At 40.5% G+C, this 13401-nt stretch overlaps 1 protein-coding gene across 1 annotated transcript in view; it reads right to left on the reverse strand.

The window, feature by feature from the left end:
- Positions 1-13401, reverse strand: part of Simc1 (SUMO-interacting motifs containing 1) — a 45009-nt gene that overhangs the window by 22381 nt on the left and 9227 nt on the right. Inside the window, 1 exon segment of the mRNA NM_001400839.1 lies at positions 382-2853. Within this exon segment, the coding sequence (NP_001387768.1) occupies positions 382-2853 (2472 nt within the window).

Genomic DNA, 13401 nt, shown 5'->3' on the forward strand with positions numbered 1-13401 from the left:
GTATCCTCATTAAAGTTTAAAACTGAATTTCTACTTCTAAATTCTAAGGAATGATTTGAGGCATTGAAGTGACAAGAGTCTTCTCCCTGTGATATGGGAAATGTATGGACTTCAGGAAGAGGAGGATGAAGGGGCAGAAGACAAGATTTTGATGAAGGCCAGTGACAAATTAGATACAAACACGAACTTCATACACATCACCTCATTTAGTGCCCTGGTTGTACAGGGTTTTAGGTGTGGGCCGAGATCTGAATACAGTTCTAGTTCCCCCCATCAAGTTGGGAAAAGATAAAAAAAAATTGTTTATCTTTGGCCCGTTACTCTAGTCACTGTAACGTCATTGAAGACTCAGTCCCCAAGGGGGCGAGTGTGCTAGCTTACCTCTCGTGTGTCTTTATCCGGTATTAACGTCTGGAAGAAGAGATGATGTACTGGAGGCCGTAGGAAGTACTTCAGTCTATGCAGGCAAGGCCTATTGTACACCCCAGCTTGTGCTATTTGTCCCTGTATCTGGGCAGAGCCAGGGGTGGCAGACTGTGGCAGTGATCTCTCTTCTCTGGCTGAGCTGTTTGAGACTGTGAGCCAAGGACGTTTTTCTGAGGAAAATTCAGACTGTTGAGACAGTGGGTTAGCAGAGCAGCTTGGAGAGGATGGAGCAGAGATAGTCATAGGAGAATGGCGATTTTGCACAGCATTCAGGGACAATTTGGGCCTGCCTTTTGCCAAATCCAATAACTCTTGTGGTACGTGTGACACATCTCCTGATAAGTTTGGTGTATTTCCAAGTGACTCTAACATATTGCCAGGTGACTGTGGCACATCTCCTAATGATGGTGACACACCTCCTGGTGACTGCATCGCATCTCCTGATGCTGGTGACACACCTCCTGGTGACTGCATTGCGTCTCCTAATGATGGGGTCACACCTCCTGGTGACTGCATTGCATCTCCTGATGCAGGTGACACACCTCCTGATGACTGTGGCACATCTCCTAATGATGGTGTCACACCTCCTGATGACTGCATTGCATCTCCTGAGGCAGGTGATACACCTCCTGGTGACTGTATTGCATCTCCTGATGCAGGCGACACACCTCCTGCTGATTGTATTACATCTTCTGATGACTGTGGCACACCTCCTGGTGACTGCATCCTATCTCTTAATGACCGTGGCACACCTCCTTGTGACTTTATCACATCTCCTGATGCTGGTGACGCACCTCTTGGTGATTGTATCACATCTCCTGATGACTGTGAGACACTTCCTGGTGACTGCATCCTATCTCTTAATGATTGTGGCACACCTGATGAGGACTGTATCACCCCACCTGATGACTGTGTCACACCTCCTGATGACTGAATAACATTTCTTAGTGACTGCATCACACTTCCTGATGACTGGGTCACACCTCCTGGGGACTGCATCATACATCCTGATGACTGCATCATACTTCTTAGTGACCGTGTCGCACCACCAGATGATTGCATCATATCTCCTGCTGACAGCATCACACCTCCTGGGGACTGCATCATACATCCTGATGACTGCATCACACTTCTTAGTGACCATGTCACACCTCCTGATGACTGCGTCACACCTGATGACTGCATCACACCTCCTGACGACTGCATCACACTTCTTAGTGACTGCGTCACACCTGATGACTGCATCACACCTCCTGATGACTGTATTGCACTTCTTAGTGACTGGGTCACACCTCCTGATGGCTGCATCATACATCCTGATGGCTGCATCACACCTCCTGATGATCGGATCACACCTGCTGATGACTGAATCACATTTCTTGATGACTGTGTCATATATCCTGGTAACTGCATCACTTCTGGCGACTGTGGCACATCTCCCAGCAATGGTGGCACATCTTGCAGTGACTGTAGCACATCTTGTAGTGACAGCGGCATGTCTTGCAGTGACCATGGCATGTCTTGTAGTTGTGTCATGTCTTGTGGATATGATACGTTTTGAGGTCGGCCTGGAACATCTTGAGGTAGGCCCAAAGTGTCTTGGGATGGGTATAGGGGGTGTCGAGGATGCCATGGTAAGTCTTGAGGTGTGCTTGGGATATTCTGCTGAGGGCATGGTACATTTTGGGTAGAGCATGGCACTTCTTGAGGTGGTTGAGGCAATGCTTGGAGCTGGCACTGCACAGTCTGTGATGGGCATGACAAGGCTTGAGTTGGGCATGACAAAGTCTGTGATGGACATGACAAAGCTTGTGGTGGGCATGACAGGGCTTGTGGTGGACATGAGGAAGCTCGTGGTGGACATGGTGAACCTCTTAATGGGTATGATAAGGCCTGAAGTGAGCATAGCAAGCCTTGTGATTGGCAAGGCACATCTTGCTGTGGGCATGGCAAAGAGGTCCTCTGATTGCTGCTGCTGCTACTGTTATTGCTTGTGGAGGAGAAGGGGCTAACATCTGAAGAGAGCTGTAGGCTTGTCAAGAAGCTGAGGTCACCTTTATATGTGATTGAGCTACAGTTTGGTTCTGGTGGATAAACAGAGTCCTGGCTGATGGATGTAGGGGGTCGAGAACCTTCAAACATGTTTTCCTCCAACAAATCCAAATCTACAGGATCATTGTTAATGACTCTCTGTGCTGCAGGCTGAGTGCCTCTGTCTCCTTGAGCTTCAATCATCTCTTTGCCTGAGAGATTGGTACATGTCTGAAGACTGGGTGGCTCCTTCTGAGAGGAAGCTACAGGTTCTAAAGTCAAATCGAGAGTGGCAATAGGCCTATTTTCTTCCTCACTTCTTGTCAGATCAATCACACAGAGTCCATTCCGATCTTTTGCCCTTGTTCGAGTTTCTCTAGTTAAGTCAATAAAGTCCTGTTAAAGATTGTGAGAAGAGAAGAAGAGTAAGAAGAGAGCCTGGCAACTTTGTTTGCGAAATCTAACACTATAGCTTTTAATAATGAACATTACTTTTTCATTTCACGGATATTTATACATATGTTTGCAGTGCTAGTGATTAAATCCAGGGACCTGTATATGCTGGATAAATGCTCTACATCTGAGCTATATCTCCCCCCTTCTATGTATTGTCTGTAAGTATTAGTTTATTTTCTTTAGTTATTTTGCTAGTGTCAAAGCTGTCAACTTCTATAGATCATAAATCATCCAAATGCTAGATGTGGAAATGCAATGGGATTTTTTTCCCTCTGATTCAAGAAAGACAGGTGAGTAGAAAAAAATTCCACCCTTTCCAAACAGAAAACAACCTTTGCTTGGAAAAGCAAACTCCCAGGATAATTGCAACAGAAGCTAAGTGAGACGGTAGGTTAATATGAGGACCCGGGACTTGGGAGTCCCAAAGATTCTTAGTTTCATTACAGAAGGCACTCAAGGACAGACATATGAACAGGAACAGGTTTACTAAGAAAATAATTGAAAGTACACTTCTAAAAGGGAAAGAAAAATAGGCAACTTAGCTGGATGGTTGAGATTTTAAGGCTGGAGAGAAATCTTCCATTAGTCTTATTTATATTTATGTGTAAATTTTTCTGGAAATTGGGAGGGCATTTTTGGGACTCAGAGGAAAGGTTTGGCTAAATATAGAATGTCTAGAATCACACTATTGATCTGGTACAATGATAAAGAAGCTGATGGGGCTTCCTGGGTCTTGGAATCTCCTGTAGAACATAGCTAACTTCCATTACAGAGCACAACCAAGTGTAATAATAGGATGCTGTACAGTCTGGATCTGGATGAAGCCATAACCATCAGGTTAAGTTTACATCCAATGGGCTGGAGAGATGGCTCAGTAGTTAAGAGAATTGACTACTCTTCTAGAGGACTGGGTTAGACTCCTAGCATCCACAAGGTGGCTCACAAGCTTCTGTGATCCCAATACCAAGGGACTTGATGACATTTTCTGGTCTCCATAGGCATAAGACACATACCTGGTACACAGACACAGTACAGGCAAAACACCCACACATAAAAAATAAAATAAATTTATATCCCATCATCTTGTCTCCCTGAGGACACACCTCACTTTTCTGATTCTTGAATTTCACAATGATACTGCAGGCTGGCATTACCATCCCCATTATATACTTGTGAAATTAGTTTTGAGGGACCACGTTATTTACCTAAGGACTATACAGCTAAGTAGTAGTGGCGGACATTCAACTCCACTGTCTCCCTTCTCAGTTAAGGGCCTTGGGATGTGTAACTTTTTCCAGTGTGTAATCAGCGTTATCATCCTTGTGTCTCTTGGTACAGGACCTCACTTTGGCGCTCTGGCTGGTGTGGGACTCTATGCATGCAGGTTGGGTTGTTTAACGATCTCAATCATTTGATTTTCCCAATGAAGACTCGGGAGCCAGATGCTGAGGTGAAGGCCTGATAGCTCAGAGAGGCAGAGAGAGCATCCAGATGACCTTCCTCCACAGCTGACATCCCAAAACAAAGCTCTCCCCCATGCCCTGTGAAAAGCCCTCCCTTCTACTTCCTGTGCATCTCTAAATTTTCTCCTGACGTCCTCTTCATCTTACTTTTTTTCCTTTATGTTCACTCCCTGTCAACTGGTTGTTTGCTCCCTCTTTCAACCTATTTAATCCTGTTTACAATAAACAAAAGCTCTTGGATTAAAGGTATGTGCTAGGGTTGAGACAGACCATAGCTAGAAACACTTTTTTTACTTTAATAACACAATAGGGGAGGGGTGTTTCACAGTGTGTGTGATCAAATATCCTACAGCAGGGGCTGGAGAGATGGCTCAGTGGTAAGAGCCCTGACTGCTCTCCCAGAGGTCCTGAGTTCAAATCCCAGCAACCACACGGTGGCCCACAACCATCTGTAATGGGATTTGATGCCCTCCTCTGGTGTGTCTGAAGATAGTGACAGTGTATCCACAGACATGAAATAGACAGTGTATCCACAGACATGAAATAAACAAATCTTTAAAAAAAATCTTTGCTTTAATCATAGGTCTACAAAAAACAAACAAAAAACCAAAAAACCTTTAACCTCTTTTTAAAAAATCCTGCAACATTTCTCTCCCTTTTTGTCTAGGGAAAGATTTTAACTCTAACAAAGTAAAACTATTTACAATAATGAAGACATTCTGCCAAGCTTTCCGATGTCCAGCTTGATACTGTATTTGTCAGGCCTAGGATTAAGTAATTTGAATTAAAAGTTCTATAAAATGTTCCCGTCAGTCTCCTATGAACTCAGCAATTTCAATGTCCGGAGGAGGTTGTCGTCCAAACTTGATCTTTGGGTGGTGTTTGCCACCTTAGAGGCAATCCTGGCTAGGCCGAATATAACAGTCAACCCAAAGGTGCCCACTGTGTGCACTGAACCTGGCAGCAGAAGTGGTATGGGGCAGTTTGCGCAGGGGGTGGTGTTCACAGTCCAGGTAGATTTGCTGTTGCAGGACCCTATCATCTTCTCAGAGACCACAGAGGTTACTGTTACTGTTTAAACACCATATTCAACAGATCTCTGAACCATTGAGGACTGTGATCTATAAGTATATCTGACGTACACGAACTTCATTCCTAGTTCCCTGCTTTAGACTCAAACCTGTGAGCAGTACAGGAAGCTAGAGGTGAAGCTTATTGAGAATTAGTATTCTGTGTGACCGCTAGTATCCTGACAGGAAGTTTATATATCCATGCAAATCTTACAGATTTCCAGATAATCTTTATACCTTAGGAGAAGTTAGAGATCCACATGAGAACCAGAAGGCCATGAGATTCGAGGCAACAGAGCAGGCTCTGACTGTTCCCCTCCGCCCCACGCCAGGTGGCTCTTCTGACATGAGACAGAGACTTTGGGTTTCCCGTTAGCAAGCGTGTGTGGGCGTAGAGAAGGAGAGAGCCACGCTCCAACCCCAAAGCCGGCTTTAATTTTTAATTGAATTGGGACCACATAAAGAGCATTTGCCACTCTGTCTGTAGAGGGCAGCAGAGATGAGCTGTGGGTGGGCGATACTACTTGGCCAATTTAATTTACTCTTTTTCTTGAGACGTTTTTTTCTTGATGGCCTATCCTCTTTCTTTAGGTGTTTCACTTGTCCAGTGGTCTCTAGATTCCTAGTTGGATGTTTCTATTCTCCTGGAAAGATAAAAGCAAACCCTGTCTCAGGCTAACTCTAGGGGGTTCTTTTTTTGCAGGTTATACTTTTCCTAGGGCAAAATGTATTTTTGGCAAGAGTAAAAATACTATCTTACAATTGAAATAAAAAATCTTTTTACTTTAAATCACTGTAATTCTTATGTGCCTGTTTCTGCCTCCCAAGTGTTGGGATTTAAGGATTAAATCAGCCACTACCTGGCTGTTGGTTGCTTATACTAGTTATTCTCATGGGGTTGTCCTGGTTTCATTTGGTTCCCCATTTCCCCTTATTTTTTAGTGTTAGGGGTAAACTTTCAAGGTTTTCAAATGTGTAATCTATCATTCTTGCTAATTTATTCTGAATTTGTTCCCTGGCAAATTTTAATATTCTAGTCTTAATTAAATATGATGCCAATTTGTTCACGATTTCATTATTTTCTGACATTTTGTTTATATTGCCTGCATGAGCTATAATATTTGAGGTCTTTGCCAAGTGTTGCTATGCTTTTCCATTTCCACCCATGCCTCCTATGACCAGGTATCTTTGCTGTGGTTTTCCATTTGGATGACCATATAGGTAGACCATGCACATGCACCATGAATTGGAGAAGACAGAGATTTTTCTTTTCCTTTCCTAGTTGTTTGTCTTATAGTCAATACTGCTGTGTCAATTTTATGGTTTCTCTTCAGTATTGGCAACTCCATCTCCTGGTCTATATAGACTGTCGCTTTCTATTAATTTTGGTTCCATGGGTAGTTGATGAGCCATCAGTAAACCATGCATTAGCCAAATGTTGTGACCATTCTGGTGGCCCCCACAGTTCATAGGTGCCTCTTTCAGGGTAGGAGTAAGAGGCTTAGGGATGGGGAGTACAGGCAGCTGAGCTATTTCCTCCATGTAAAAAGGCACAGACCCCTTTGCTACTATATCCTGGTCACGAAAGAATTCAGATAGATACCAGTTCCACTGTAATATCTTACTTCCATGACTAAGTCTGAAGGACTCTGCCTTCGAATGGATCCAACCCATCATTGGAAGGGGTGATCTTATGACAAAGTCATTGACAGTGACTGAGTATCTCCTTGCCTCATTAAATGTCCAGGTTGTTTCTTTTTTTTTAAAGATTTATTTATTTATTTATGTATATGAGTACACTATATCCGTTTTCAGACACACCAGAAGAGGGCATCGGATCCCATTACAGATGATTGTGAGCCACCATGTGGTTGCTGGGAATTGAACTCAGGACCTCTGGAAGAGCAGTTGGTGCTCTTAACTGCTGAGCCATCTCTCTATCCCCATCCAGGTTGTTTCTTAAAGAAACATATGGGGGTTGGGGATTTAGCTCAGTGGTAGAGCGCTTGCCTAGCAAGCACAAGGCCCTGGGTTCGGGCCCTGGGTTCCCGAAAAAAAGAAAAGGAAAAAAAAAAAAAAAGAAACATATGTTCACCATATAGAGAAAACATCTGCAATAGAAGCAGACAGGCAAGTGTTGGTGAACTCCTTTTTGCCTTGTGAAGAGTCCCCAATTGACAATTCACCAATAAATATGATATCCATAATTAGGGTTCCATCTGGTTCTATATTGGTTAGGCTACATGCACAGAGATGAGCTTACTTGCAGTTGCAAAAGCTGCTCTTTGCTCCTGTCCCCATTGGAAATTAGCTGCTTTTCTAGCAACCCTGTAGAGGAATTCAGTAAGAATCTGTAAATATGGTATCTGTTTTCTCTAATGTGTGAACATAGCAAACATACCAGTTAGGAGTTGTATCTGAGTTTTGTCCCTCAGTGGTGGGATTAAATAAAGGTATGCATCACCACTGTCTTGTTCTCTGTAGCTCTAGAATTTAGAAAATAATTCGTTTCTAGAGATCTAACTGTCTTTATAGGGATTAAAGGTATGGGCAACCACTGCCCTGCACAAATATTTCATCTCCAAATCACTCAAACTCTTAGAAATTTAGAAAACAATTGCAGTAACCCTTTGAATTTACTTAAAACGTTTTAAATCTCTTAACTGTGGTTTTAATATCAGACAACAAAAATGCCCTTTTTATTTAAGAAGAAAATTTAAAAGCAGATGTCCAAAATGGTGTGGATGTGGCAATCTACAATCTAACCTACTAACATGAAATTAAGACATGTGGTTTAAGAAAGGCCATTTTTCATTTCATGCCAGTAAGGCAAGAATGCCTCTTGTAAATTATTATTTATTTTTCATGCCAGATCAAATAAAAGGCATTTTTAATCCTTGTAAGTTAGGCTGGACTGAATGACCAAGCTATCTGATGAATTATCACCTCTCCTTATTGAGGAGACGTCTCTTGTTCAAATCTAATCTTTAGTAAATCTTGATGGTATCCACAACTTTTCTTCTCCTGTAGAAACAAAGACAAAACCTCTTCCTCAACATAAGACATAACCCAGTTTCCATTCTGAAGTCAACACATCTTTGAAACCTACAGACTGATTTGGTTGAGCAGTTTCATCTACTGTCCAATGTCTCTCCGAAGCTGTTGTTCCTTTCTCATTAGCATTTACAAATTTTAGAGTTAATAAAGCACTATGTAATCTGTCTCTGGAGGTCTTTATTGCCCCTTTCTGTTTATTAAGTATATCTTTTAAAGTGCAATTAATCTTTCTAAAATTGCTTGTCCTGTAGGAATCATATGGAATGCTTGTAATATGCTTTATGTTGTAATATACAAAACCAAAAGCCATTTCATTTTACTAGAGACATATGCTGGAGCATTCCCCATCTTAACTTGTAAGGTATTCCCATAATGCTCATAACTTCTAATAAATGTGTAATTACAGAACCAGCCTTTTCAGAATGTAAAGCAGTTGTCCACTGAAATCCTGAACATGTCTGCATGGCATGGTGCACATACTTTAATTTTCCAAACTCTGCCAAATAAAACACATCCATTTGCCAAATTTCATTTCTTTGGGATCTTTTGGGTTACTTCCTGCAGGTAATGGAGTTTGGTTATACAAAGAACAAGTATAATTTCCTTGACTTGTTGCCAAAGTGACAAAAAAAATCTTTATTTAAACCTTTGCTGTTAAAATAGTGTTTCTTATGAAAGTCTGAGGCTTTTAGCACATTTCCTATTAATAGTGGATCAATTTCTTCATTACGTTGTGCTAGAAGACTTAGATTTGAATGGGATCTGATATGTGATATATACAATGGATGGTTCTATTTCTGATTACTTGTAGTTGAATAAATATCGAAGTTAATTCTGAATTATCTGGAACATGTTTAGTGGTTTCAATATGTAAAACAAGCTCTTTCTGCATACTCAGAGTCAGTAATTATATTAAGAGTCAGGAAAACCTAATAATATCACAAGAATGGCATAGCTCTGATTTTTTTTAAGTGAATCATAAGGGCCCTGAGACAATTTATGTATTTTCCTGACTTATAACCTGCCATTCCTGATTTATTCGCATCAGTATAGATGGTAGGGGCTCCAGAAATTTGTGTCCCTTTTACTATATGAGGGAGAACCCAATACTTTCTTTTTATAAACTGAAGTCTCCTGTTTGGGGGATATTTGTTGTTAATCTCTTCTAAAAGAGCAAGTTCTTTACTAATGCTCATTTTCTGCCCATAGTGAAGTCATTTCAGCATCAGTAAAAGGTACTATAATTTCTGCTGGGTCTATAGCTCATAATTGAGAAAGTCTCATTTTTCCTTTCAGAATCAATTCAGAAACCTTTTCTACACAAAAAACCTTTTCTTTAATTTTTCACTGTTTGTGTGCTAAAAATACCCATTCTAAAATACTATCTTCTTTCTACGTAAGATAAGACTTCCTGTAAAAGGATGAGTAGAGGGCGAAATAACCAAAATACAATCCAGCTTTGGATTAAAACAGTACACGTGTACATTCTATAATTTCTTTTCCTCCAAAGCCAATTCTCACTTAGCCTCAGCTGATAATTTTCTTGGACTATTTAAGTCTGTTAGTACCTAGGTAAACTATTAAGGTTTAGGTAGAATGTTAAGGCCTAGGTAACAGTTACCTGGCTAGCCTGCCATGATAAGGAAACTTTCTCATGTGTTTCTGCTATTACTAAGAAATTTTCTAATGCCAAGATCGATTATATATTCTGTTATGTATGCCACTGGAAACCAATCATGATAGAAGTCAGTAGAACTCTTTTGTATAGTTACTCACAATAAGCTTGGACATGAACCAACCAACAGCACTTCTTTCACCTGTGTATAAGCTTTTACGGTATAAGCTGCCCCTGGGATGGACAGCAATATAAGAGAAACACCTGCACCAATATAAGAGACAATTTGAAATAAGACTTCCATTTTGAGTTGTGTTCAAATAAAGTTTAAGTTCCCAAGACCTCCCTGGAACAAATATCCTGGTTGGAAAGTTAAGACATGAATGTTAGGCAAAACAAGTCCCTCCTGGTAGACAAGTTAAGGTAAGGCAAGTCCTGCCATAGTTGAATACCCCAACCAATGGAAACAGGATAAGTGTTCAACAAAGACATGTTCCTAAGGAAATCCCCTATCCCTAAATCCTGATTGGTGGGACAACTTGGCACAGATGTTTGTGAATTTTGGGTTTAAAAATCCTGTAGGATCTTAATTTGGGTCTTGAATCTGGACCATGTCCCTGGACTGATTTGACCAGGGGCATATGATCAATAAACTATCCCTATCTGACTGAGATTGGTGTTCATGTGGTTTGTAAGGTGATTTCTCCCTAAAAGTCCTTATCATGTTCTAAGGTTTGAAATAAATTTACTTAGCTCTTGAGTAGTTAATCCAATCATGGGTCATAACAGTTAATATCTCCCAGCAATTTTTGAAAATCATTAAGAGTTTGAAATTGATCACTCCTGATTTTTACTTCCTGCAGTTGAATTTTCTGAAACCTATCTCACATCCTAGATAATTAACAGAATCTCCTTTTTTGAGAAGCAATTTGTAATCTCCAGCAAAGCAAAATACTCTTTAAAAAATGATCTCAGCTCAGTGGTTAGAGCGCTGGCCTAGGAAGCACAAGGCCCTGGGTTCGGTCCCCAGCTCCAAAAAAAAAAAAAAAAGAACCAAAAAAAAATTATTAAAAAATGACCTCAGATTCTTTAAAAAAAAATTTATTTATTTTATGTATGTGAGAACACTGTTACTATCTTCAGACACACCAGATCTCATTACAGATGGTTGTGAGTCATCATGTGGTTGCTGTGAATTGAACTCAGGACCTCTGGAAGAGCGGTCAGTGCTCTTAACCACTGAGCCATCTCTCCAGCCCACAAAATACTCTTTACTTCATCAATTTTTTTCCCCTAAGTATCTGCAGCTGAATCAGCCAGTAAGATATCATCCATATAATAGTAAATTTTAGATTGAGGAGACTGTTTACTACTTATTTCTAATGGCTGCTGTACAAAATATTGGCACACGGTAGGACTGTTTAAGATTCCTTGTGGTAAGACTTTGCACTTCTCTTTAGTAGACAACTATTATAAGTTGGTACTGAGAAAGCAGCCTTTCCCTATCATGCTCATGCAAAGGGATTATGAAAAAGTAATCTTTTAAATCAATTATTATCAAAGGCCATAGACACAGAAGGCAATGGAATTCCAGGTTGTAAAGAGCCCATTGGCTGAATCATCATAATTATCTTAATATCCTCCATTTTCCTGATTTCTTTTTTATAACAAATGCAGGGGGATTCCATGGCTGGTAGATTCTTCAGTATGTTGAGCACTCAGCTGCTCCTGTACCAGTTGTTCTAGTACCTGTAATTTTTTTCACGTCAAACGCCAATATCCCACCCACACACGTTTAGCCTTTTTATAGGTAGGGCAGTTGGTACCTTTGAAAGACCAATACTTGTCATGTCCTGTTTATGAACACCTGGAGAGTCTATGACTGTTCTTGATAATACCTCTTAATATTTTTCTCAGAAGCGTTCTTTACTTTATGGCTTGTTTCTGAGATTGGGGGAATGCTAATCTGTGCTTTGCATTGCTGCAACAAATCAGGTCCCCATAGATTCATGACTATATTAGCTTTAAATTTCCTATTTGTCGTTCTGGTCCTATAAATTTGACTCATCTTGTACTTTGTTTTACCTAAGATAAAGTTCTAATCTCTAGAAGCTGAATATTTACCTCCTGAAAAGGCCAATCTAGATGCCAAAATTTTGGTCAAATTATTGTTACATCTGCTTTTGTGTCTACTAAACCTTCTATTTCAATGTCATTTGTTTGTATTTTTAGCTTTGGTCTCTGATCATTTATAGTAGTTTGTAAATTAACTGTTTTCTGCTCTCTCCAGAATTTTTTGTTTTATTGCCTGAAGCTGTTCTATCCCTGACTAGACCAGAGAAGTGTAGTTTTTAGCAACAAGCATTAAATGTTTTAATTGCTCTATGGATGAGTTTCTCCAATGCTGACGGGGGATGATTGACTCCAATTCAATATTGGGTTTGCAGACTCCATACAGTGACAACGGATTACCTTGCCTTTTCCTTGTTGATCTGCATTCATTAGTCCAATGCCAGCCTTGGCCATATCTTTCGCATACTCCAGAAGGCTGGGGCCTTCTTTTTGTATTAGCTCTAGAAAAAAACATTGTTTCTAGAAATGCTTTGGCTACAATCCCTCTTCAAATGACCTTTGAGACACAATTAAGACATCTGACATTTTGATGTTTCTTAACATTTTTAGAAATTACTTCTATCAGAGTAGCATCATAAATGTGAGATCCAATATCAGCCATATTTCTAATCTGTTAATCTATTGGTGCTGACCTTGCCTTTAAAGGTCTAATCACCCTTTTGCATTCCGAATTAGCATTTTCAAAAGCAAAACATTTAATTAATATTTGCCTGGCCTCTGGATCTGATACCATTCTATTGACAGTTGCAGTCAGTCTTCCTAAAAACTCAGTACAGGCTTCTTTGGGGTCTTATATATTAATAAATAACTCAGATCTCTTTCTGACTTTTCGACCTTGCCTCAAGCATTTAGAACTGCCACAGGACATAGTGTCAGGGTGCGGTTATCAAATTCAAGCTGCCTTTGTAACTCAGCATGTTAACCTTCACCGAGCAACTGGTCCTGGGAAAAATTAGTACCTCTAGCCCTATTTTGTTGTTCTGTGGTCCTAGCTTTCTCTTTTTACCATGTTCACCACTTTTTTTTTTTTTTCCGGAGCTGGGGACCGAACCCAGGGCCTTCCGCTTCCTAGGCAAGCGCTCTACCACTGAGCTAAATCCCCAACCCCCATGTTCACCATTTTAACTGAGGACCAGTTCTGTTCTGAGTG

Source organism: Rattus norvegicus, chromosome 17 (assembly GCF_021556685.1).
Source record: "Rattus norvegicus strain SHRSP/BbbUtx chromosome 17, alternate assembly SHRSP_T2T, whole genome shotgun sequence".
Lineage (NCBI taxonomy): Eukaryota > Metazoa > Chordata > Mammalia > Rodentia > Muridae > Rattus > Rattus norvegicus.